Source organism: Dendrobates tinctorius, unplaced genomic scaffold, assembly GCF_039654945.1.
Source record: "Dendrobates tinctorius isolate UK_male_01 unplaced genomic scaffold, ASM3965494v1 ptg000093l, whole genome shotgun sequence".
In the NCBI taxonomy this organism is placed as follows: domain Eukaryota; kingdom Metazoa; phylum Chordata; class Amphibia; order Anura; family Dendrobatidae; genus Dendrobates; species Dendrobates tinctorius.
This window is the reverse complement of record NW_027361761.1, coordinates 319,388-343,831: the sequence shown is the minus strand read 5'-3', so window position 1 is coordinate 343,831 and position 24,444 is coordinate 319,388. Positions and strand designations below refer to the sequence as shown.

At 45.1% G+C, this 24,444-nt stretch overlaps 1 protein-coding gene across 1 annotated transcript in view; it reads left to right on the top strand.

The window, feature by feature from the left end:
• The window catches only part of FBXO16 (F-box protein 16), a 73,710-nt gene extending 49,794 nt beyond the window's left edge, over positions 1-23,916 (top strand). The window contains exons 8-9 of the mRNA XM_073586337.1: positions 20,414-20,639; positions 21,082-23,916. Coding sequence (XP_073442438.1) covers positions 20,414-20,639; positions 21,082-21,149 — 294 coding nt within the window. The 3' untranslated portion in view covers positions 21,150-23,916. The remainder of the gene's footprint in view (positions 1-20,413; positions 20,640-21,081) is intronic.
• The last annotated feature ends 528 nt before the right edge of the window (positions 23,917-24,444 follow it).

The window sequence follows — 24,444 nt, the reverse complement described above, 5'->3', positions numbered from 1 at the left end:
CTACTATAATACGGTCCCTATGTACAAGAATATAACTACTATAATACTGCACCTATGTACAAGAATATAACTACTATAATACTGCTCCTATGTACAAGAATATACCTACTATAATACTGCTCCTATGTACAAGAATATGACTACTATAATACTGCTCCTATGTATAAGAATATGACTACTATAATACGGTCCCTATGTACAAGAATATGACTACTATAATACTGCCCCCTATGTACAAGAATATAACTACTATAATACTGCTCCTATGTATAAGAATATGACTACTATAATACTGCCCCTATGTACAAGAATATGACTACTATAATACTGCCCCCTATGTACAGGAATATAACTACTATAATACGGTCCCTATGTACAAGAATATAACTACTATAATACTGCCCCTATGTACAAGAATATAACTACTATAATACGGTCCCTATGTACAAGAATATAACTACTATAATACTGCACCTATGTACAAGAATATAACTACTAGAATACTGCTCCTATGTACAAGAATATACCTACTATAATACTGCTCCTATGTATAAGAATATGACTACTATAATACTGCCCCTATGTACAAGAATATGACTACTATAATACTGCCCCCTATGTACAGGAATATAACTACTATAATACGGTCCCTATGTACAAGAATATAACTACTATAATACTTCCCCTATGTACAAGAATATAACTACTATAATACGGTCCCTATGTACAAGAATATAACTACTATAATACTGCACCTATGTACAAGAATATAACTACTATAATACTGCTCCTATGTACAAGAATATACCTACTATAATACTGCTCCTATGTACAAGAATATGACTACTATAATACTGCCCCCTTGCATACAGGAATATATCGAGCTTGTGTACGTGTCTACCAATATTGATGTACATGTCTATCATAAGAATAATATTATTATTTTTGGTATTTTTCCTGTATTTAGCTAAGTAAACCTGCCCCGTACGCTCAGTTTAAACCCGACACGTCCTGGTGTAGAGGATTATCGTGTTTACCTCTTGGCTCACATTCCTCACCTTATTCACACATTCCCTTTTCATGGGCCTTCATTGTGGTGAGATCTCACACCTGGGCCTCCTCGGTCTTTGTCTGTCAGTGGCGCGGTCACACTTAGACACCTCTGTTACCTGGATTTAGTAATCACATTCATGTCAAAGCTCTCCTAGGCGATGCCTCTCCTGCCCTTCTACCGTTATAACACATGGGGGGCACAGATTACATGGGGATGATTGCAGCTTTCTGGATGTACGGCCTCATCACCAGGATTCTGATGGTTGGTTTCAGGTCTGAGGGCGGCTACAGGGGTATATGCCTTGGATGCTTGGACGTAGGGAGGTTTGTCCTTAATAATTTATTAGAGACTTTACTTTTAACAGAACTTGGTTAAAAGTGTCAAAATATTTTTGAATACCTAATTTTGAGGTGGGTAAGGGGTCTCCCATTCTAGATCATCATCCGTTAGGTAGAGTACACACTGGAGGACCCAATACGTCCGTACATGCACAGTTTGTTGATTTCTATTTGCTCCATGTAATACTTAATTTGGTCTGCGGGGGAGCTGCAGGGAAATCAATCACTTGCTTCCACAGGTTACAGCTTATCCTTAATGACGTGCAGATCGCAGTGATTCTTCCACATAAGACCCATTATGATATACTGGGATCTGTAGGGGAATATAGCAGCAAGCGTTACATTTCTCTGCAGCTCCTCCAGAGGTGAAATAAAGCATTACACTGCGTCCATTCAGATCAATGAATTGTCAGAGATGCTCTGTTTAGCTGTCACAGTATGTGATCGCGGGGTGTTGAGGGTCTTTCAATTCAACCAGGGGCCTATCAAAGAATGGATCACATAGGAGATTGTCAGTTTTACAATACACCGCAGTACTTAGGTATGGCAGAGTATTGTATGGCCGATCAAACCTTCACAGGTTCAAGTCCCCCTCAGGTGACTAATTAGGAAAAATACCTATTTATTAAAAGAATATTCAAACAGACCCCCTGTCATGGGGTCTTTCTCTGGTATCACACAATCAACAGAGCAAGCGAAGAGTGAACAATTCCAAGGCCTTTATTCAGGCAAAAATACGAAAAGGTCCATATTCAGTCCACCACACAAAGGATAAGATAGTCCAGAATAAGAATGCAGTCCAGTATCAGGATAAAATGTCCAGGGAAACGAGATTCCACAACTCTAGCACCAGAGGATAAAAATGGGTCCTTCTCTCTGAAATGCAGCCTTTTCACCATCTTGTCTCTACCGGAACTGACTTGTCCAGCTGCCGTTCTTCCCCCCACCCCCTTCCTTGTCCAGGGGTAGTCAAACAAGTTGCCTCCCAGAGGAGAACAAAAGGCCTTAGGGATTAATGCACTACAGGGGGTCATCAAGAGACAGATACAGTGAGGCTGTAGGCTTACAATGTAATAAGAAAAACACTATGAAAATAACTGGAATTGTTAAAAATAGGAATATACAAAAAATGACATCCACATAACATATCACACCATCACAACCTCTCCCCCCCCCATAATAAGTGAGCACGCCATGAGGTCTACACAGACCTCTGGCCTGCTCACTTTAGTCCACATTGCTCAGTTAGTTATAGTTCCTTGTACAGTGGCAGGGGTAGGTCGGCCTGGGGAGCCTATGGTTCTTCTTGTCGAGACAGTCCATCGGCGTACTGGTGTTGGCTTCCTCGCTTGTATTGGATGGAGAAGCTGTAGGGTTGTAAGGACAAGCTCCACCGCAGCAATCTTCCATTGTCCCCTGATACGCAATTCAGCCATGTGAGGGGGTTGTGGTCTGTAACAATCGTAAAGTCTCTGCCATACAAGTAGGGCTGCAATTTTTTTAGCGCCCATGCGATGGCAAGGCACTCCTTTTCAATAGTGGCATAGGCAACTTCCCGATCCAGTAGTTTCCGACTGGCAAAAGCAACAGGATGTTCTTCTCCGGCGGCGTTCACTTGGCTAAGTACTGCCCCAATCCCAAAGGTGGATGCATCTGTCTGCACGAGGAACCTGCATTTATAATCCGGGGCAACCAAGACAGGAGCAGTGACGAGGGCAGTCTTTAACGCTGAAAAGGCATCCTTGCATGCCGTCAACCACGTCACATTCCTAGGCATGTTCTTGCGGGTCAGGTCGGTTAGGGGCTTGGCCAAGGTGCTGAAGTTAGAAACAAATTTGCGATAGTAACCAGCAGTTCCTAAAAACGCAAGTACCTGCTTTTTAGTGTGGGGTCTACACCAGTTGCTAATGGCTTCCACCTTGGCAGGCTCAGGCCTTAGTGTCCCACCCCCTACTCTATGCCCGAGGTACTGCACCTCAGCCATCCCTATTTGGCACTTATCAGGGCGAATGGTCAGTCCTGCAGTAAGGATACAGTCCAGCACTATGACCAAGTGTTTAAGATGTTCCTCCCAGGTTGTGCTAAAAATGGCGATGTCGTCTAAGTAACCACAGGCAAAGTCCTGACATTGTTGTAACAGTCGATCCACCAGTCTCTGGAAAGTAGCGGGGGCAGTTTTCATCCCAAAGGGCATTCCCAGGAACTCATAAAGCCCAAATGGAGTAATGAAGGCTGAGCGCTCCCGAGCGTCCTCCATTAGGGGTATCTGCCAGTACCCCTTGCTCAAGTCTAACGTGGTCACAAATTGGGCACTGGCCAGACGATCCAATACATCATCAATCCTGGGCATGGGATAAGCATCACTCTTGGTGGCATCATTTAGTCATCTGTAATCAACGCAGAATCGTGTTGTACCATCCTTCTTGGGGACCAGGACGACAGGAGAGGCCCAAGAACTGTGAGATGGCTGAATAACTCCCAGTTGTTTCATCTCCTCCAGTTCGTTCTTTATCATGCCTTGAACAGCCTCTGGAACCCGGTAGGCAACCTGCTGGATGGGGCGTTGTCCGGGGGTTTCCACATGGTGACTGGTGAGAGAAGTCTTCCCCGGATATGAGGAGAAAGCAGCAGCCCTCGGCCTTAGTATGGCGACAATATCGTCCTTTTGTATATCCGATAAATGGGAGCCCAGGGGCACTTGTTCCAGTGATCCTCCCGCTTGGGCAACCTGGAGGAGATCTGGGAGATACTCGTCGTCGGCGGTATCACTAGGGGGGTGGCAGACAGCTAGAACAGGCAGAGATCGGTCGTGGTAGTCTTTCAGCATGTTAATGTGGATGGTTTTCTGTCGTCGACCACTAGAGTCCAGGGCAATAACATAGTTAGTGTCATTAATTTTCTTGACAACCTGATAAGGGCCTTCCCACACTGCTTGAAGCTTGTTGGCAGGGGAAGCAGTAATCATGAGCACTTGCTGTCCTTTCATAAATTCCCGGTTCCTGGCATTACGGTCATACCAGGTTTTTTGTCTGGACTGGGCCATTCGCTGATGTTCTTTAGCGAAGGTAGCTAGCTGGGCGAGACGGTCTCTGAGCTCTAGAACATAGGGAACGATGGGCATTCCGGTATCTGAGATGTCTCCCTCCAAATGTTCTTTCAGAAGAGTGACAGGCCCACGGACCTTCCGGCTAAACAGTAGTTCGAAGGGAGAGAACCCTGTGTACTCTTGGGGAACCTCCCAATAGGCGAAGAGGAGATGTGGCAGGTACTTTTCCCAGTCTTTTTCAACATTAACAAAAGCCCTCAGCATATTTTTTAGGGTTCCATTAAAGCGTTCACATAGTCCGTTGGTCTGCGGGTGGTATGGGGTGGTGCGAATGGGTCGAACACCACAGGTATGCCATAGGGACTGGACCAGATCTGACATGAACTGAGTGCCTTGATCCGACAATATTTCACTAGGAAACCCTACCCGGGTAAAGATGGTAACAAGGGCCTCGGCTACCTTTACTGCTGTAATACTGGACAGGGCCACAGCTTCAGGATTCCTAGTGGCATAATCCACCACGGTCAGAATATATTTTTTCCCTGACCTGCTGGGGTGGGCCAGAGGACCTATGATGTCGACGGCTACACGTTGAAATGGTTCCTCAATTATGGGCAGGGATTGCAGGGGTACCTTATGTCGAGCTCCTGGATGCCGCATTCGCTGGCACACATCACAGGTGCGGCAATAATGGGCTACCGACTGCGAGACGCCCGGCCAGTAAAAACTTTGGTGAGTCTCTTTTCAGTCCTTTTTCTCCCTTGATGCCCAGCCAAGGGGATGTCATGGGCCAGTTGAAGTAGCTGTTCCCTGTACTTCTGAGGGACAATGAGTTGCCTGGTCGTTGCGTCAGGGTTGCCCTGGTCACTGCCCTTTGTTACACGATAATACAGTCCGTTTTCTCGAGTGAAGCCATCCCCATTATCTCCCATGTGCCCAGTTTCTGCCTTTCGCCTAAGGGCTGCTAAGGTAGTGTCACCCTCTATTTCTCTCCTAAACTCCTCTCTGTCCCAAGACTCTCCCAATGTAGTAGCAGCGAACGTATCGCTTACCGACTCTGATGCGGTTCGTGGTGGTTACTCCCCGGTGGGGTCCGGATGACGTAGTGCTTGAAGGGCCTGTAGTCGGGTGACTGCTCCCACAAATTGGCACTGTAACTCCCCAATGTCGTTTCCAAGGAGGATATCTGCAGGAAGTCCTCCCATAACTCCAATCCAACACAGTTTTTCTCCTCAACCATAATCCAAACGCACAGAAGCTCGCCGTATATATTTGCGGGCACCGCCCGCCAGGACAATGGGAATTCCCGTACCCTGGTAAATTGCCTCGGGTCGAACCACACGGGGGTCAGCGATAGTCAAGAATGCCCCCGTGTCTCTAAATCCTGACACTTTGTATCCATTAATAAAGACATCCTGCAGGTGGCGTTGCCGTTGCTCTGAGTAGCTAAAGGACAGAGGCCGGAGTCCGTACACTCCAGGAGGGGTATCTATGGTGCCGTGGTCGGTGGTCCACTCTGGTGGGGGTGGTGGTAGCTCTTCCTCAGGTGAGGTGGAATGTTCAAGATGCACTGGACGAGGTGGGGCTGCATGGGGCTCCCTCCGAATCCTGGAGGGACAGCCAGACTGCAAATGTCCAGGTTGCCCACACCCATAACACCTCCTCTCTGTGATACCCCCAGGTCGTGGTCGAAACTGTTGGGGCCTAGGATTGTGAGCCGTGATTGTCATCGGCTTCCGACTAGGTGGAAGGGCAGATATAATTGGAGGGGGACGGGGTGCGGGAGCAGGCCGTGGTTCATTGTCCAGAAGCCTCCTCCATTGCGGTCGGATAGTAAGGGCTTCATCGGCCAGGGCTGCAGCTCTATCCACGGTACACGGCGTGCGCTCCCGGACCCATTCCCGTACCTCTGCAGGGCACTTGGCAAGAAATTGTTCTATAAGGAACGCCTGTATAACATCTTCCACAGTAAAGGCGTTTTCTGCTTCCAGCCATCTCCGACATGCCTCGGACATCTTATGTGCATACATCCTAAACGATCCCCCCCCGTGGTGCATGGGAGGTCTCGGAACTTGGCCCTATATGAGTCTGGGGTGATAGCATGGTAATCCAGGATAGTCCGCTTTACAATGTTATAATCCCGATTCCGCAGTGCATCAATGGTTCGGTAAGCCTCCGCCAAGCTTCCGTTCAGGAGCCCCACTAACAAACGCATCCAGCTAGAGTGGGGCACCTCCATCACAGCACACTGCTGCTCAAAGTCTTTGAAGAACCCCTCCACATCTCCAGAAGCCTCATCAAATGGCTTAAACTCTGTCCGGGTGATCCGTACAGGCTCCCGGATTGTTGGGGTTACACTCCACATTGCGTTACTCCCTTTTTCAAGCTCCATTGCTTCCTGTCTCCGCTGTGCCCGGCGGGCAGCCTCCTCCTTGTACTCCTGAGAGACGCCGGGGCCCAGAACCGCCATCTCTTCTTCATACCACACCAACCACTGGCTTTTCTGGATGGGGATCCCTGTCTCCAGTGCTCGTCCTTCAGACATCTGGGAGGAGGTGGCCGGGCTGGTGCCCACCAGTAGATCGATTAAGGCCTCTTAAGTCAGTCCCTGGTAGTTCAGGCCCAGGTCTCTGGCTCTCTCCTGTAAACTGCATACAGTCCAATTTCTGTACTCACTCTGTGGGTGGTTCTCCATTCGGTGACGCTCTGTTGATCCCACTGCTGCCACCAGTTGTCACGGGGTCCTTCTCTGGTATCACACAATCGACAGAGCAAGCGAAGAGTGAACAATTCCAAGACCTTTATTCAGGCAAAAATACGAAAAGGTCCATATTCAGTCCACCACACAAAGGATAAGATAGTCCAGAATAAGAATGCAGTCCAGTATCAGGATAAAATGTCCAGGGAAACGAGATTCCAAAACACTCTAGCACCAGAGGATAAAAATGGGTCCTTCTCTCTGAAATGCAGCCTTTTCACCATCTTGTCTCTACCGGAACTGACTTGTCCAGCTGCCGTTCTTCCCCCCACCCCCTTCCTTGTCCAGGGGTAGTCAAACAAGTTACTTCCCAGAGGAGAACAAAAGACCTTAGGGATTAATGCACTACAGGGGGTCATCAAGAGACAGATACAGTGAGGCTGTAGGCTTACAATGTAATAAGAAAAACACTATGAAAATAACTGGAATTGTTAAAAATAGGAATATACAAAAAAATGACATCCACATAACATATCACACCATCACACACCACAAAGTATGAGGCTGAAATTTTCCCTAAATGTAAATAGGGAAATGGAAATATGAAATAAATGTATACAGTTGTGGCCAAAAGTATTGACACCCTTGCGATTCACACCTTGACACCTGTAACTTACCTGTGGCACCTAACAGGTGTTGGCAATAACTAAATCACACTTGCAGCCAGTTGACATGGATTAAAGTTGACTCAACCTCTGTCCTGTGTCCTTGTGTGTACCACATTGAGCATGGAGAAAAGAAAAGAGCAAAGAACTGTCTGAGGACTTGAGAAACCAAATTGTGAGGAAGCATGAGCAATCTCAAGGCTACAAGTCCATCTCCAAAGACCAGAATGTTCCTGTGTCTACCGTGCGCAGTGTCATCAAGAAGTTTAAAGCCCATGGCACTGTGGCTAACCTCCCTAGATGTGGATGGAAAAGAAAAATTGACAAGAGATTTCAATGCAAGATTGTGCGGATGTTGGATAAAGAATCTCGACTAACATCCAAACAAGTTCAAGCTGCCCTGCAGTCCGAGGGTACAGCAGTGTCAACCCGTACTATGCGTCGGCATCTGAATGAAAAGGGACTGTATGGTAGGAGACCCAGGAAGACCCCACTTCTTACCCTGAGACATAAAAAATCCAGGCTGGAGTTTGCCAAAACTTACCTGAAAAAGCCTAAAACGTTTTGGAAGAATGTTCTCTGGTCAGATGAGACAAAAGTAGAGCTTTTTGGGCAAAGGCATCAACATAGAGTTTACAGGAGAAAAAAAGAGGCATTCAAAGAAAAGAACACGGTCCCTACAGTCAAACATGGCGGAGGTTCCCTGATGTTTTGGGGTTGCTTTGCTGCCTCTGGCACTGGACTGCTTGACCGTGTGCATGGCATTATGAAGTCTGAAGACTACCAACAAATTTTGCAGCATAATATAGGGCCCAGTGTGAGAAAGCTGGGTCTCCCTTAGAGGTCATGGGTCTTCCAGCAGGACAATGACCCAAAACACACTTCAAAAAGCACTAGAAAATGGTTTGAGAGAAAGCACTGGAGACTTCTAAGGTGGCCAGCAATGAGTCCAGACCTGAATCCCATAGAACACCTGTGGAGAGATCTAAAAATGGCAGTTTAGAGAAGGCACCCTTCAAATATCAGGGACCTGGAGCAGTTTGCCAAAAAAGAATGGTCTAAAATTCCAGCAGAGCATTGTAAGAAACTCATTGATGGTTACCGGAAGTGGTTGGTCGCAGTTATTTTGGCTAAAGGTTGTGCAACCAAGTATTAGGCTGAGGGTGCCAATACTTTTGTCTGGCCCATTTTTGGAGTTTTGTGTGAAATGATCAATGTTTTGCTTTTTGCTTCATTCTCTTTGTGTTTTTTCATTTAAGACAAATTAAATGAAGATAATAATACCAAAGAATTTGTGATTGCAATCATTTTCAGGAAGAAACTGAGTATTATCTGACAGAATTGCAGGGGTGTCAATACTTTTGGCCACAACTGTATATTTGGTATCGCCAACTTCACAGGAGCCTAAACTACCGTATTTTTCGCTTTATAAGACGCTCCGGATTATAAGACGCACCACAATTTTTGAGGAGAAAAATAAGAAAAAAATATTTTTTAATAAAATGGTGGTGCCTCTTATAATCCTTGCATCTTATTGCTTACCGGGGTTGGTGGCTGCGGTGTAGAGGGATCCCAGGCTCGCTGCTGGAGGAGGCAGGCGTGGAGTGATGCTGCAGGCCGCATTCAGGGATGAGGGGGGGCTCCGATGTGTGCTGTTGCTGCAGAGTCTTGTGCTGGTGTCAGGTTTCTCCACTTGTCCGGCGGTTGGAAGCCGGTGCTGCGGGTGCTCCGGTGCGGCGTTGTGTGCCCATCGATGCCCGGGGCTCTGCCGACATTGTTCGACAGACCAGAGCCCCAGCATTTCCTCGGTTCCCTGTATATGTGCGCTGAAGTGCCGGTAAAAAAAAAATGGCCGCCGGCGCGTGCGCAGATGGGATCTCGGGACCAGTTCTCGAGAGATGAGATCTGAAATCTCATCTCTCGAGAGCTGGATCCCGAGATCCCATCTGCGCACGCGCGGCGGCCATTTTTTTGCAGGCACCACCGCGCGCACACAGGGAACCCAGGGAAAATGGCCGCCGGCGCGTGCGCAGATGGGATCTCGGGACCCACCTCTCGAGAGATGAGATTTCAAATCTCATCTCTCGAGAACTGGGTCCCGAGATCCCATCTGCGCACGCGCCGGCGGCCATCTTTTTACCGGCACACAGGGAACTGAGGAAATGCCGGGGCTCTGGCCTGTCGCTCAATGTTGGCAGAGCCCCGGGCATCGACGGGCACACAACGCGGCACCGGACACACCCGCAGCAGCGGCCAGCAACCGCCGGACGCCCCCGATCACAGCCTAGGTAAGGCATGTCCGCTTTGTAAGACGCACCCCTGTTTTCCCCCCAAATTTTGGGGGGAAAAAAGTGCGTCTGAGGCTAGTTTCACATTAGCGTTTTTTTGCGCAGCGCATCGTGCGCATAAAAAACGCAAAGAAAAACGCAAAACAAATGTGCGTTTTTTTTTCTTCATGCGCACGCTGATGCGTCAAAATAACGCAGTGTTACTTGCGTTTTACATGCGTTTTTGCATGCGGTTGCGTTTTTTATGCGCATGCGTTTTTAGGTGTGACATTTCACAATAGCAAAATCTTTGACCACCAATGGGTCACCAGTGGGCGTGTTTCATTGGAATGTTTTATAGACCCTGTACTGCTGAATTCATCAGATTTTGCTGCTGTTTCCGGTGTCAAGATGGACTTGCGTCTGGATAATTTCCGCTTCAAGCTGGATCTTGACATTGCGCTGTCTCAGGCGTATGTCTTTTGTTGCCAGCAAGAAAGGGAGAGGGAGAGACAGCAGAGACGGCAGCGGCGTAGGTTTTGGAGACATCCAATCATCGAACTCCGGCCAAGCCGTGGAGCATATCACACGCTGTACAGCGAGCTACAGGAAAACCCGGAGAAATTTGCTGACTATACACGGATGTCCCAGGAAAGCTTCCTTGACTTGCTGGGTATGGTTGAAGGAAACATCCGGAGAAGGGACACTCAGCTCCGGCGTGCCATTCCTCCCGAAGAAAGGCTCCTTGTCACCTTACGGTATGTATGTTGTTATGTTTGCATAATTTTTTTGGCTTTTTATTTTTTTTTTTTTTTGGTCCAAAAAATTAGGTTTTTTTTGGCTATTGATTTTTAACATTATTTTTGTGAAATTGCTTTTTTGCATAATGGTTTTTCTTCTGGCATGTACTAATCCCAAGCCTTTATAAAATGTTTTTTTGCTATGTTGTATTAAAAAAACATGCAAAATAGTTAGGCCATGTACTTTTTTATTTTCAGTGTTTTTAGTAATACCCAAGACAGAAATATAATTATTTTTTCTTTTTATGTTTGGCAGGTTCCTGGCAACTGGAGAGAGTCTTTCATCCCTGCATTTCCAGTACCGGCTGGGAATCTCAACTTTATCTGGGATTGTTGCCGACACCTGCAGGGCTCTGTGGGATGTTCTGTGTCCGGAGTTTCTGCCATTGCCCACTGCCGAAAAGTGGCTTCAAATATCGGAGAAATTCTGGGCAGTCTGCAATTTCCCGAACTGCCTAGGAGCGGTGGACGGGAAGCACATCCGCATCACAAAACCCGCAAGAAGTGGCTCCGAGTACTACAACTACAAGAAGTACTTTTCCACAGTCCTAATGGCCATTGCGGATGCAGACTGCCGGTTTGTGGCGGTGGACATAGGGGCATTCGGACGGGGCAACGATTCACAGACTTTTAAGAACTCTGATATGGGCTGGAGGTTGTACGGCAACCATTTCAATTTTCCACTGGCACGGCCTCTTCCCCAAACCCAAACTCCACCACTGCCATTTGTAGTGGTTGGGGATGAGGCATTTCAGATGTGCCCAAACCTGCTGAAGCCGTACTCCAGCCGTGACTTGGACCACCGCAAGAAAATTTTCAACTACAGGCTTACGAGGGCTCGCAGGACTGTAGAGTGCGCCTTTGGCATTCTAGTGGCCAGATGGCGAATTCTCAGCACCGCCATCAATCTCAAAATGGAAACAGTTGATGAGGTCGTGAAGGCATGCGTGGTTCTCCACAATTTTGTTATGGCAAAGGAGCGGCCGAACTTTGACATGGATGAGCCTGCTGCCAACCCTTTGCCAGATTTTACTCAGCACCCTCTTCGGTCCTCAGTCGAAGTTGCCCAAATGAGGGACCAATTTGCGGACTACTTTTTATCCGATGTTGGTCGTGTAGCATGGCAGGATCAAATGGTTTAATAGTTTTGTTGTTTGTTAAAAATAAAATACATGGTTTTTTATACCTGTACCCAGTGTACTGTGTCTTAATAAACTCCACTACTCATCTGCCCAGGTTAAATTGAAGAAAGGGAAACCACCATAAAAAAAAATATATATATATATATATATTATAATATATATATATATATATTATAATATATATATATATATTATTATATATATTATTATATATATTATTATATATATATATATATATATTATTATATATATATATATATATATTATTATATATATATATATATATATTATTATATATATATATATATATTATTATATATATATATATATATATATATTATTATATATATATATATATATATATTATTATATATATATATATATATATATATATTATTATATATATATATATATATATATATATATATATATTATTATATATATATATATATATATATATTATTATATATATATATATATATATATATTATTATATATATATATATATATATATATTATTATATATATATATATATATATATATATTATTATATATATATATATATATATATATTATTATATATATATATATATATATATTATTATATATATATATATATATATATATTATTATATATATATATATATATATATTATAATATATATATATATATATATATTATAATATATATATATATATATATTATAATATATATATATATATATATATTATAATATATATATATATATATATTATAATATATATATATAATTATTTTATATTATAAAATATATATATATAATTATTTTATATTATAAAATATATATATATATATTTTATAATATATATATATATATATATATATATTATATATATATATATATATATATTATAATATATATATAAATATAAATATATATATATATATATATATATATATATATATATAAATATATATATATATATATATATATATATATATTTATATATAAATATATATATATATATATATATATATATATATATTTATATATTTATATATATATATTTATTTATATATTTATTTTTATATATATATATATATAAATTTTTTGTTTTTTTTGGTGGTTTCCCTTTCTTTACTTTCTACCGGATGGTCAGCCATCCAACTCTGAAAGGGATACTATATTTCATTTTTGTTTTATTTATATATATATATATATATATATATATATATATATATATATATATAAAAAAAAAAAAGAAATATAGTATCCCTTTCAGAGTTGGATGGCTGACCATCCGGTATAAAGTAAAGAAAAACAAACCATAGTGTAGGGCGCAGTGTGTGCAGGCGGCGAAAGACACAATAACCAAACATTATTTTGAAAAAAAAATATAACATTTATTTAAATTATTTTTTAGTTGCTGGAAACTGGGGGGTGTGGAGGGATGAGGAACGGCTTTGGGTGGAGTAAGGGGTTCTAGGGGAAGGAGGAACCAAAGAAGTGGGGGAAGGGAGCTGAGGCAAGGAAAGTTGTGAAGTGGGAGGTGAGGGAGGAGGGAGGGTAAGAGTCCTCCTCTTTGTTTTTTTAGGACGGTGGCCCGTCGTCTTCCTGCTGTCCTCGCTTGAGCCTGAGGACTGGCTAGACCCCGGGGACCGCCTTGAGCCTCTGGACCGCCTTGAGCCTCTGGACTGCCTTGAGCCTCTGGAACGCCTGGAGGCTGGGGACTGGCTGGAGCTGGGGGACCGCCTGGCACTTGTTGACCGCCTGCCAGGATCTTGTTCCAGCTGTGGCATGCTGGAGGTGGTGGATGTCCTGGCAGGGGCCGTAAATATTGAATGCGGGTCCCCCAGCTGATGCTGCTCCGAGGTGGTGGTGGTGGTGGTGGCGGTCCATGCAGGCGTGGTGGCTGTGGCGGTCCATACCGGGGTGGTCCTCCCGCTGGTGGTGGTGGTTGCGGCGCTCAAGGCAGGGGTGGTGACGACGGGCCATCCAGTGGTGGTGGCGGCAGCAGTGGTGGGCCAGGCAGGAGCAGCGCTTGGCATGGTGTTGGCGGGTAAGTGTCCAGCTGCACTCGGACTTGGGGCGGTATATTGGTGTCCGGCGAGGCTTGGAAGTGTGGTGGCTGTGCAGTGATATGCAGCAGAAGTAGGTAATGCTGTAAAACGAGTCAGTGGTGGCACCGGTGGAAATGCCACCACTGACTGCTGCATAATCCTACTCTGCTGCATAGCCTGCATAAAAGCATTGTTGCAGGCCTGCATGACAGTCAACTGGAGGTCAGGGGTAAGGTGTTCCGCCGTGTCCCGAGCTATTTGGGTATAAAAATGATGCGCTGGTCTGGCGAGGTCGACTTCCAGGCGCTCAAGGCGACCCTCGATAGACTTGTAGCGTTGGTCCAAAAGGAGGAAACCACTCTCAAGTCTATCGGAGAGTGCCTTGAGGCTACTCTGAAAGACCGAGCTCAATTCAACGAACTCGGGCATGATAGGCCTGTCCAAGGTCCTCTGCCGCTGCTGGCGGGAAGTGCCCGCAAAACCAGTGGCAGAGACCTGGGACAGGGGAACACCTGAGCGACCAGCTTCCTGGTCTCCAGATGACTGTGGTGCAGACCTGCAAGGTGCTTCCTCGCTGATGGATGGCTGGGAGGGGTCCGGGGCAGCTTGATGAAGGACCGCTTCGGGACCAGGTTGCAGGGTGCTGCTCCAGGTGCTGTGAAAAGAAAAGAAAGAAATTACTACCATAAATTAACAATCGCCAACTCCTGTGGAATAGAAAAGCACAGAATAAAACACAATACAACTAGAAAATACTTACGTTCGGGAGGCAAGGACCGGTCTTAAAAATGCCAAGGCACGATGGTATCGGTACTTCGTGCCGGTCCTTGCCGCAGCACCACTGCGAACCTTATTCTCCTGACGGATATCCCTGTTGAAGCGGTCCTTCATCGAGCGCCAACGGGTTCTGACTTTGTTCACTGTGATGGAAAAAAAAAAAAAAAGAAAAAAAGTAAGACTATGCACTGGAGGCTGTGATCATCCAACTGTGTGTGATGATAGAAACTCCATGGAGTTAATAGCATCACACACAGTTGGGTGATCCCGGCCAAGATCACTGCTGCATCACACTGCATTTAAATACTTACGAAAATCCTTGCGGACCCGGGGAGAGGCATTGTCCCAGCCATCCATCAGCGATGCGGCCACCTCGTTCCAGAGCCGCCGGATCACCACGTTGTCCGAGTGCAGTTGGTGACGGGTGTCCCACAACGGGACTCGCTCCTGGACTAGACGGATGAGCTCGTCGTTGTCCAGGGCGAGGTCCTCCTCCCGCTGTGGAGCCTAGAAAAGAAAGACAAACATTAATCTTTGAAAGATTTAAAAAAAAAAAAATATCGATAACTAGCTGAAGAGCCCGGCGCTGCCCGGGCATAGTAACTAACTGTGGTTAGTTATATAAATTTAAAATTATCCTCCATCCCATAGTCCCGTGCCCATATTCCATCATACATATCCTCCATCCCATAGTCCAGTGCCCATATACCCATCACACATCCTCCATCCCATAGTCCCATGCTCATATACCCATCATACATATTCGCCATCCCATAGTCCCGTGCCCATATACCATCATACATATCCTCCATCCCATGCCCATATACCCATCATATATATCCTCCATCCCATAGTCCCGTGCCCATATTCCATCATACATATCCTCCATCCCATAGTCCTGTGCCCATATACCCATCATACATATTCGCCATCTCATATGCCTGTGCCCATATACACATGATACATGTTCGCCATCCCATAGTCCCGTGCCCATATACCATCATACATATCCTCTATCCCATGCCCATATACCCATCATATATATCCTCCATCCCATAGTCCCGTGCCCATATACCCAAACAAACAAACATACACACACACACACACAAACACACACACACACATACACACTTTGAGCCCTAGATATTGATAAACAATCCATGAAAAAATTATTTGTTTTAAATGGAAATAAATGGAAAAAAAACAACAAACATCGAAAAAAACAACCATGAAAATTTAAAAAAAATAAAATTAAAAAATACAAAAAAAAAAAAAAAAAAAAAAAAAAACCAGACTAGAAAATAAGTAAAAAAAAAAAAACAAACAGTCCGTCTGTACTTACATCACGTCTACCCGCCCGCACTTGGCCTTGCTGCTCCTGCCGTTCCTCCGGTGGTGGTGGCGTGATGGAGGATGAGCTCTGAAAATTAAACCAAAAAAATTAATCACATGTGTTTATTTTTTCAAATCCATACGGAAGCATAGTACTCACTTCTTCTGCCTCTTGCCCTGTCCCGGGGACATATTCTTCACCAGATGAAGACATGCTGCAATAAAAAAAAAAAGAGACATAAGTACATAGAAATGTATTGAAATTTCAGCCAGACATTAGGTTTTTCATACTTACATTGGTGCAGCTTGTGCTGTGTGTCCACTAGTGAGCAATCCTTAAAGTATTGTGGAATCCCAGTGCCCACACCATTTTATCACCTTGGTTCAATTTTGTTTTTTTACTGTCTAGACCAAATTTCAGTCATGTTTATGTAAAAAACGCATGCGCATAAAAACGCAAGACCATGCGCAAGTATTGCGCTCCCATAGGCTCCAATGTGGTGTTTTTGCGCATTCCGTGCGCATTCCGTGCGCATGCGTTGTTTTAACGAGACAGGGCGGAACCAAAAATGCAACATGTTGCGTCTGACGCGCCTGGCGCAAAAGACAAAAAAACGCATGCGCACGAAAGCGCAAATATGCGCAAGACCATGCGCACATCATGTAAAATATAGGTGCGCAGTGCGCATGCGCACTGGTGCGCCCGATGCGCTGCGCACAAAAGCGCTAATGTGAAACCAGCCTTACAAAGCGGAAAATACGGTAATAAAATTATTAATTATTTATCATTATAATGCCGCTCTATTTTATCACGTCACTTCCCGCCCAAAAATAATTAAAACTACCGCTCGCCCCACAAACAACAAGCCGTCATATGTTGACCGAAAAATAGTTAGAATCTCATAATGTGGCGATTGAAGCCATATATTTTTTTTATATTTTTTAGTTGTTTTTTTAAAAAAATAGCATTGCAAGAAAATTATATTATATATATACACTCACTGGCCACTTTATTAGGTACACCTGTCCAACTGTGTGTTTAGACTTAATTTCTAATCAGCCAATCACATGGCGGCAACTCAGTGCATTTAGGCATGTAGACATGGTCAAGACAATCTCCTGCAGTTCAAACCGAGCATCAGTATGGGGAAGAAAGGTGATTTGAGTGCCTTTGAACGTGGCATGATTGTTGGTGCCAGAAGGGCTGGTCTGAGAATTTCAGAAACTGCTGATCTACTGGGATTTTCACGCACAACCATCTCTAGGGTTTACAGAGAATGGTCCGAAAAAGAAAAAAAATCCAGTGAGCGGCAGTTCTGTGGCCGGAAATGCCATGTTGATGCCAGAGGTCAGAGGAGAATGGGCAGACTGGTTCGAGCTGATAGAAAGGCAACAGTGACTCAAATTGCCACCCGTTACAACCAAGGTAGGCAGAAGAGCATCTCTGAACGCACAGTGCGTCGAACTTTGAGGCAGATGGGCTACAGCAGCAGAAGACCACACTGGGTACCACTCCTCTCAGCTAAGAACAGGAAACTGAGGCTACAATTTGCACAAGCTCATCGAAATTGGACAGTAGAAGATTGGAAAAACGTTGCCTGGTCTGATGAGTCTCGATTTCTGCTGCGACATTCGGATGGTAGGGTCAGAATTTGGCGTAAACAACATGAAAGCATGGATCCATCCTGCCTTGTATCAACGGTTCAGGCTGGTGGTGGTGGTGTCATGGTGTGGGGAATTTTTTCTGGGCACTCTTTGGGCCTCTTGGTACCAATTGAGCATCGTTGCAACGCCACAGCCTACCTGAGTATTGTTGCTGACCATGTCCATCCCTTTATGACCACAATGTACCCAACATCTGATGGCTACTTTCAGCAGGATAATGCGCCATGTCATAAAGCTCGAATCATCTCAGATTGGTTTCTTGAACATGACAATGAGTTTACTGTACTCAAATGGCCTCCTCAGTCACCAGATCTCAATCCAATAGAGCATCTTTGGGATGTGGTGGAACGGGAGATTCGCATCAGGGATGTGCAGCCGACAAATCTGCGCCAACTGTGTGATGCCATCATGTCAATATGGTCCAAAATCTCTGAGGAATGCTTCCAGCACCTTGTTGAATCTCTGCCACGAAGAATTGAGGCAGTTCTGAAGGCAAAAGGGGGTCCAACCCCTTACTAGCATGGTGTACCTAATAAAGTGGCCAGTGAGTGTGTATATATATATATCATAGTAACTACTAGGCCAGTTATTGGGGAACTATCTGTAAGCTTATGGTATATACACCTCCGATTCCAGAATATCGTTTATACAGGTCTATTGGACCCCTGTTACAGGCAGTGTATGGCTTCAGGGGTGCGGTTTACAGAGCAAGAGGAACAGAACTATTCAATTTTAATCTTTAGTTCAGAAAGATAGGCAGGGTTTATAAAAAAATTATACAAAAATGTTACAAAATGGGATCAAAACAATATACAATCACATAGATTAAAAGGGATAGCAAAATAATACTAAACCTGATGTCATGGAAATGGCTCAGAGCTTAGCGGAGGGAAGCACTCCTTAGAACAACTTCTTAGAGCATCCAACAGATCCACAGAGTTCTGTGTCTTCCAGAACTGACAAATGACAGAAATCCAAACTCTGATTTTTATTAGATCAAGGTTACACCTACATACCTCCCCTGCGTGAGCTCATATGGGGGCTGGTCGTGGGATCTGCTAGGTCTTTTAGACTTTTATGAGATCCCCAACTTACAGGATATCTGGAGGTCCCAGGCGCGAGATATCATTGTCATGTTTCCTATCACGAATTTACTTTTTTATAGAGATGAATCATGGCACGGGTAGCGTCATCCATCTTTCCGATATTAATTTGTAGGCGTTTGGCCAGCCTTATGGTGATGTTAGTGAATGCTATGTTCGTCCCTTCGCTACGATGCCGAAAATATCTCACCTAAACATCAGATTGATGCAAACCCCAATATTCTTCACTGACCACTTGCTCCAGAGATAATTCCCTTGAAAAGAGGAAGCCCCTGTACTTCTCCGTTTCTCAGTATACAAATCCTAGACTTGTTGGCTCTTTCTCAGAGATCCCTTGTTGTAATTACCTGTTCACTGCAGGAGGTGCTTCTTCAATGGAGGTTGCACTGTCAGCTCTTTCTCACTTCCCCAGTTACTATTAATCCCATATGTTCAATGAGTGTGATATGTCCCCTCTCCAGAGATGTCTTTATTTGGATTTTACAGTTTTTCTCTGCGATAGTGTCTGTCACATGCCCCGTCCTGTGTGACACGGCCCGCAGGCCGGTAACTAAAACAACAGGACACGGCACGTGTAATTGTCCTGTGTGACACGGCCCGCAGGCCGGTAACTAAAACAACAAGACACGGGGGGAAGGGGAAACGGTTACAACAGTGGACCCTGCGATAGGGAACGGGGACTTGGAGACCTCCTGCACTCCCCTGAGCCAGTGTCCCACACACTCCTAACGTTCCCTATGCCGGTTTCGCACCGGCCGCCGCTCAGGATACCTGTCTCCCTAGCACACCCTACACCTATCCCTTGCTAGGGAGCTGGGTGGTGCAGGCACTGGCCCCACCGCTGTACTAATACACACCAGGGAAAAATTCAAAAAGGGGAACACCAAAACACTTATCTTGCTCTGCTGCAGCACCAGGCAGCAGAGTGCATCACCGGATTAACTTTTCACAGAGGCTCGACACCTCAGAGCCAGCTGCCACCTTAACCATCTGACTCTGCTGCAGACACCGGGTAGACAGAGTTCACACCAGTTCCAGCAGTGGCTCCAACCTTCCAGCCAGTTGCTCCGTTCAGTTTCTGGAATCCCAAAAAGACGCTATCACCAACACCTGCTCATAGACCATGTGACCCTATGTAGGAAAAGGGAATGGTCAAATGATCAGGGGCAAAAAGCTGCAATAATCCCAGTGACCACCGGGGGCAAAAGGCAAAGCAAAGAAAACATGTGGCCACCGGGGCAAAACCAAACCTGAGCAAACAGCTCAAAGAAAAAAAAGGTACTTATGCATTTATCTGTCATGATCCAACCTGGATCATGACAGTGTCATTCAAAACTGCAGCTTGTCTTATACTGGTACGGGGACAGAAAAAAAAAAAAAAAATGTGACTCGGGTTGAAGAAAATAAGTGCCGATAGGAAGCTTGTTTGATAGTTCTACAAAGCGCAGATGTGCATGTTTAACCATTGTGCTGTCTTCCCATAGATGTCTATTTCGGCCGAATTTGGGAACCTAGGCAAGTCCCCATCCAGGCCGGGCTGGGCCGTACATCAGTCTGGAGAATACCCCGCCAATAAGGCAACAGCAAAGAACCTGGCGAAGAGTACAGAGTGGAACGCTGGAATACGTCCTGCGCCCGTTCGAGCCGGGGTTCCCACACTGTCTGAGAAGGGACGGAAAGCCTGCACCCGGACATCCAGGAGCCCCCCAAGTACTGACCGCTCTGTCCCACACATATGTATTGTTCACTCTGTCCCACACATATGGATTGTTAGGATCAAATTGCAAATGATTAATACATTTTAGTTGTCGTTTGCAGTTTTATGTTTCATTTACAGTATATAGCGGTATTATACAAGATCTTTACGACAGTATTATAAAATACTGCATGTTGTTCAGGCACTATATGGTAGTAATATGGTATAGCAGTATTATCGTGGCTGGATAATGTGTATTATGGCAGCATTGCATATTATTTGCGCACTCTATGGTGGCATTATGTGTACTGTTATTGGTAGTATTATCTTGACACTATATGGCAGTGTAATGTGGGATCTGTAATTGGCGGTATTATCTTTGCACTCTGTAGCGGTTTTATGCGGGCATGACTCTGTTTAATATTACTAATGGCTGATCTCTGCCTTATCTTACAGCCGTTTCCCTGTTTGAGAGTCTGCCTTGGCAGGTGCCCGCATCCGAGGATGGCTCAGACGAGGACTAGGAGGCCTGGACGTCACTGGGACAGACTTTTTCTAAGCACCTGCTGACCTGTCATGCAAGGTGCAGCCTCATGTGTCATGCCTGACGTCCCCCCGAACACCACACATGACCCCCATCCTATGTATACACAGTGCCTTAGATATGATTTCCATCCCCCATCTGTCATTGGGATTCATCATGGCGCCCAGAGGCGAGGTTGGGGAGGTTCAGACGGGACCCTCCGATGGTCGGCACCTGTACTTCACCTGACCTCATATTCCCCAGGGGAGGTGGTGATGATGATGATGATATTTCATGGTCAGATATTCTTACACCAAATCAAAATCAAATCAAATCAAATTTATTATCGCCAAGTACATATTACATATATACAAGGAATTACCATGATGTGAATGTAGATTTTTATGTAGTGAAACATTTAATAATGCAATTTAAATTTTTACGTGGATTTCTTTTTAATATTTAAATATTTTATAGATTTTGATTTTTAAATTATTAATTTTTTACATTTATTATTGACTTCACGATTGATTTCCGCTGTAAAAAAGGGACAAAAATTATACAGATACAGCTTATTCGAGAAATGTGCGGAGCATGAGTAGAGAGGTGGAATAAATTACACGCAAAGGGAAGAGGTTGTCCCATCAATAACATAAACTACCTTTCCACAGGATAGATGATAACGGTATGATCTCTGAGGGTCTGATTGCTGGACCCCTGACCAATCATGAGGACAGTAGAACAGGTTCACAAAAGTGCCCAGTGTGAATAGAACATTACTGAGCATGTGCAACTATCACACCTACAGCCAGTGACTGGAGCTGTACTGAGCATGTGCAACTATCACACCTACAGTCAGTGACTGGAGCTGTACTGAGCATGTGCAACTATCACACCTACAGCCAGTGACTGGAGCTGTACTGAGCATGTGCAACTATCACACCTACAGTCAGTGACTGGAGCTGTACTGAGCATGTGCAACTATCACACCTACAGCCAGTGACTGGAGCTGTACTGAGCATGTGCAACTATCACACCTACAGTCAGTGACTGGAGCTGTACTGAGCATGTGCAACTATCACACCTACAGTCAGTGACTGGAGCTGTACTGAGCATGTGCAACTATCACACCTGCAGTGACTGGAGCTGCACTGAGCATGTGCAACTATCACACCTACAGCCAGTGACTGGAGCTGTACTAAGCATGTGCAACTATCACACTTGCAGTCACTGGAGCTGTACTGAGCATGTGCAACTATCACACCTGCAGCCAGTGACTGGAGCTGTACTGAGCATATGCAACTATCACACCTACAGCCAGTGACTGGAGTTGTACTAAGCATGTGCAACTATCACACCTACAGACAGTGACTGGAGCTGTACTAAGCATGTGCAACTATCACACTTGCAGTCACTGGAGCTGTACTGAGCATGTGCAACTATCACACCTGCAGCCAGTGACTGGAGCTGTACTGAGCATGTGCAACTATCACACCTACAGCCAGTGACTGGAGTTGTACTAAGCATGTGCAACTATCACACCTACAGACAGTGACTGGAGCTGTACTGAGCACGTGCAACTATCACACCTACAGACAGTGACTGGAGCTGTACTGAGCATGTGCGACCATCACTCCTATAGACAGTGACTGGAGCTGTACTGAGCATGTGCGACCATCACTCCTATAGACAGTGACTGGAGCTGTACTGAGCATGTGCGACCATTAATCCTATAGATAGTGACTAGAGCTGTACTGAGCATGTGCGACCATCATTTCTATGGATAGTGACTGGAGCTGTACTGAGCATGTGCGACCCCCTCTCCTATGGACAGTGAGGAGCAATGGTCCCACATGCTTAGTAGCACAAGCTCCATTATCACAGGATACTGTCCTATTCCCATTCTCATGGTCAGTGAGGGTCCTGGCGATCATACATTTAGCACCTACCCTTTTGATTTCAATTTAAATGTTTTACATGAGACCACCAGTTTAGTAAACCCCCTCTTTCCATGAAGTTATAGAGGTGGTCTCCTCCTGATGATCTTTTATTGAAAGGGAATTGTCCCCAGTGATGTGGTGCCCAGTGTGAGGGAAACATGGTGTGGGTGTAACGACAAGTCTGAGTGCACAGGTTACCTTACATAAGGAGAGGCGAGGCTGCGGTGCCCCCTGATAACACTCATCTCTGGGGAACATCGGATCCCACCTCGTAGCCCACGTTCCCAGCTGATCTATCTGGATGCTGCTCACTTCCCACATGGCAGAGGGTGAAATCAGCGGAGAAATCCGCAGCGTACATTGACAGTCTGCAGCTTCCTGATCTGATGACGTAGATTCTCACCCACATGCCATCACGGTATACGACCCGTGTGCACAGACCCCAAAGGGAGCAATCTGGAGGCTGATTTTGACATATCTATGCTTAGAAGTCCCTCATTTGACAGGAGGTCGTGTCACCTAATGGCCATTAGTGGCCTGTACGCGGCCACCGTGAGTCATCACCACGGGTGCCTTACATGACCATGGAGCTACTGTAACCAGAGATCATATCACCGCCATTACACGCTAGTTACTCACCCACGCACCTCGGGGCCAGGTCATTATCCGTGTCCCTCCTCATCTTCACTGCACCTCGCCCCAGAAGGACTCGCGAGTCCCAAACATCCAAAATCCTGAGAGGGGCTCGGTCACACCACGCAGATTCTCCTCTGTATTACAGCCCGGTATCAGGCTCTGTATGTAATAAAATGTCTCATTTATGCCGCACTCTGCATTATCTGGAGTTCTTACAGTTTTCAGGATCTCTGCTGTCATTCATTAGGAACCTTCCAGGGGATACATACTGTATACAGTAACAATGGATCAGCAGTGGAGCGAGATCCTCACTGGCCACATCGGTCACAGTCCGGGCCAGATCATAGACTCGGGGTAAGTGATTCTGTAACCATGTCACATCCAGAGCTGCACTCACTATTCTGCTGGTGGAGTATAATGCACCAGCAGAATAGTGAGTGCAGCTCTGAAGTATAATACAGGATGTAACTCAGGATAAGTAATGTAATGTATATACACAGTGACTGCACCAGCAGAATAGTGAGTGCAGCTCTGGGGTATAATACAGGATGTAACTCAGGATCAGTAATGTAATGTATGTGCACAGTGACCGCACCAGCAGAATAGTGAGTGCAGCTCTGGAGTATAATACAGGATGTAACTCAGGATCAGTAATGTAATGTATGTACACAGTGACTGCACCAGCAGAATAGTGAGTGCAGCTCTGGAGTATAATACAGG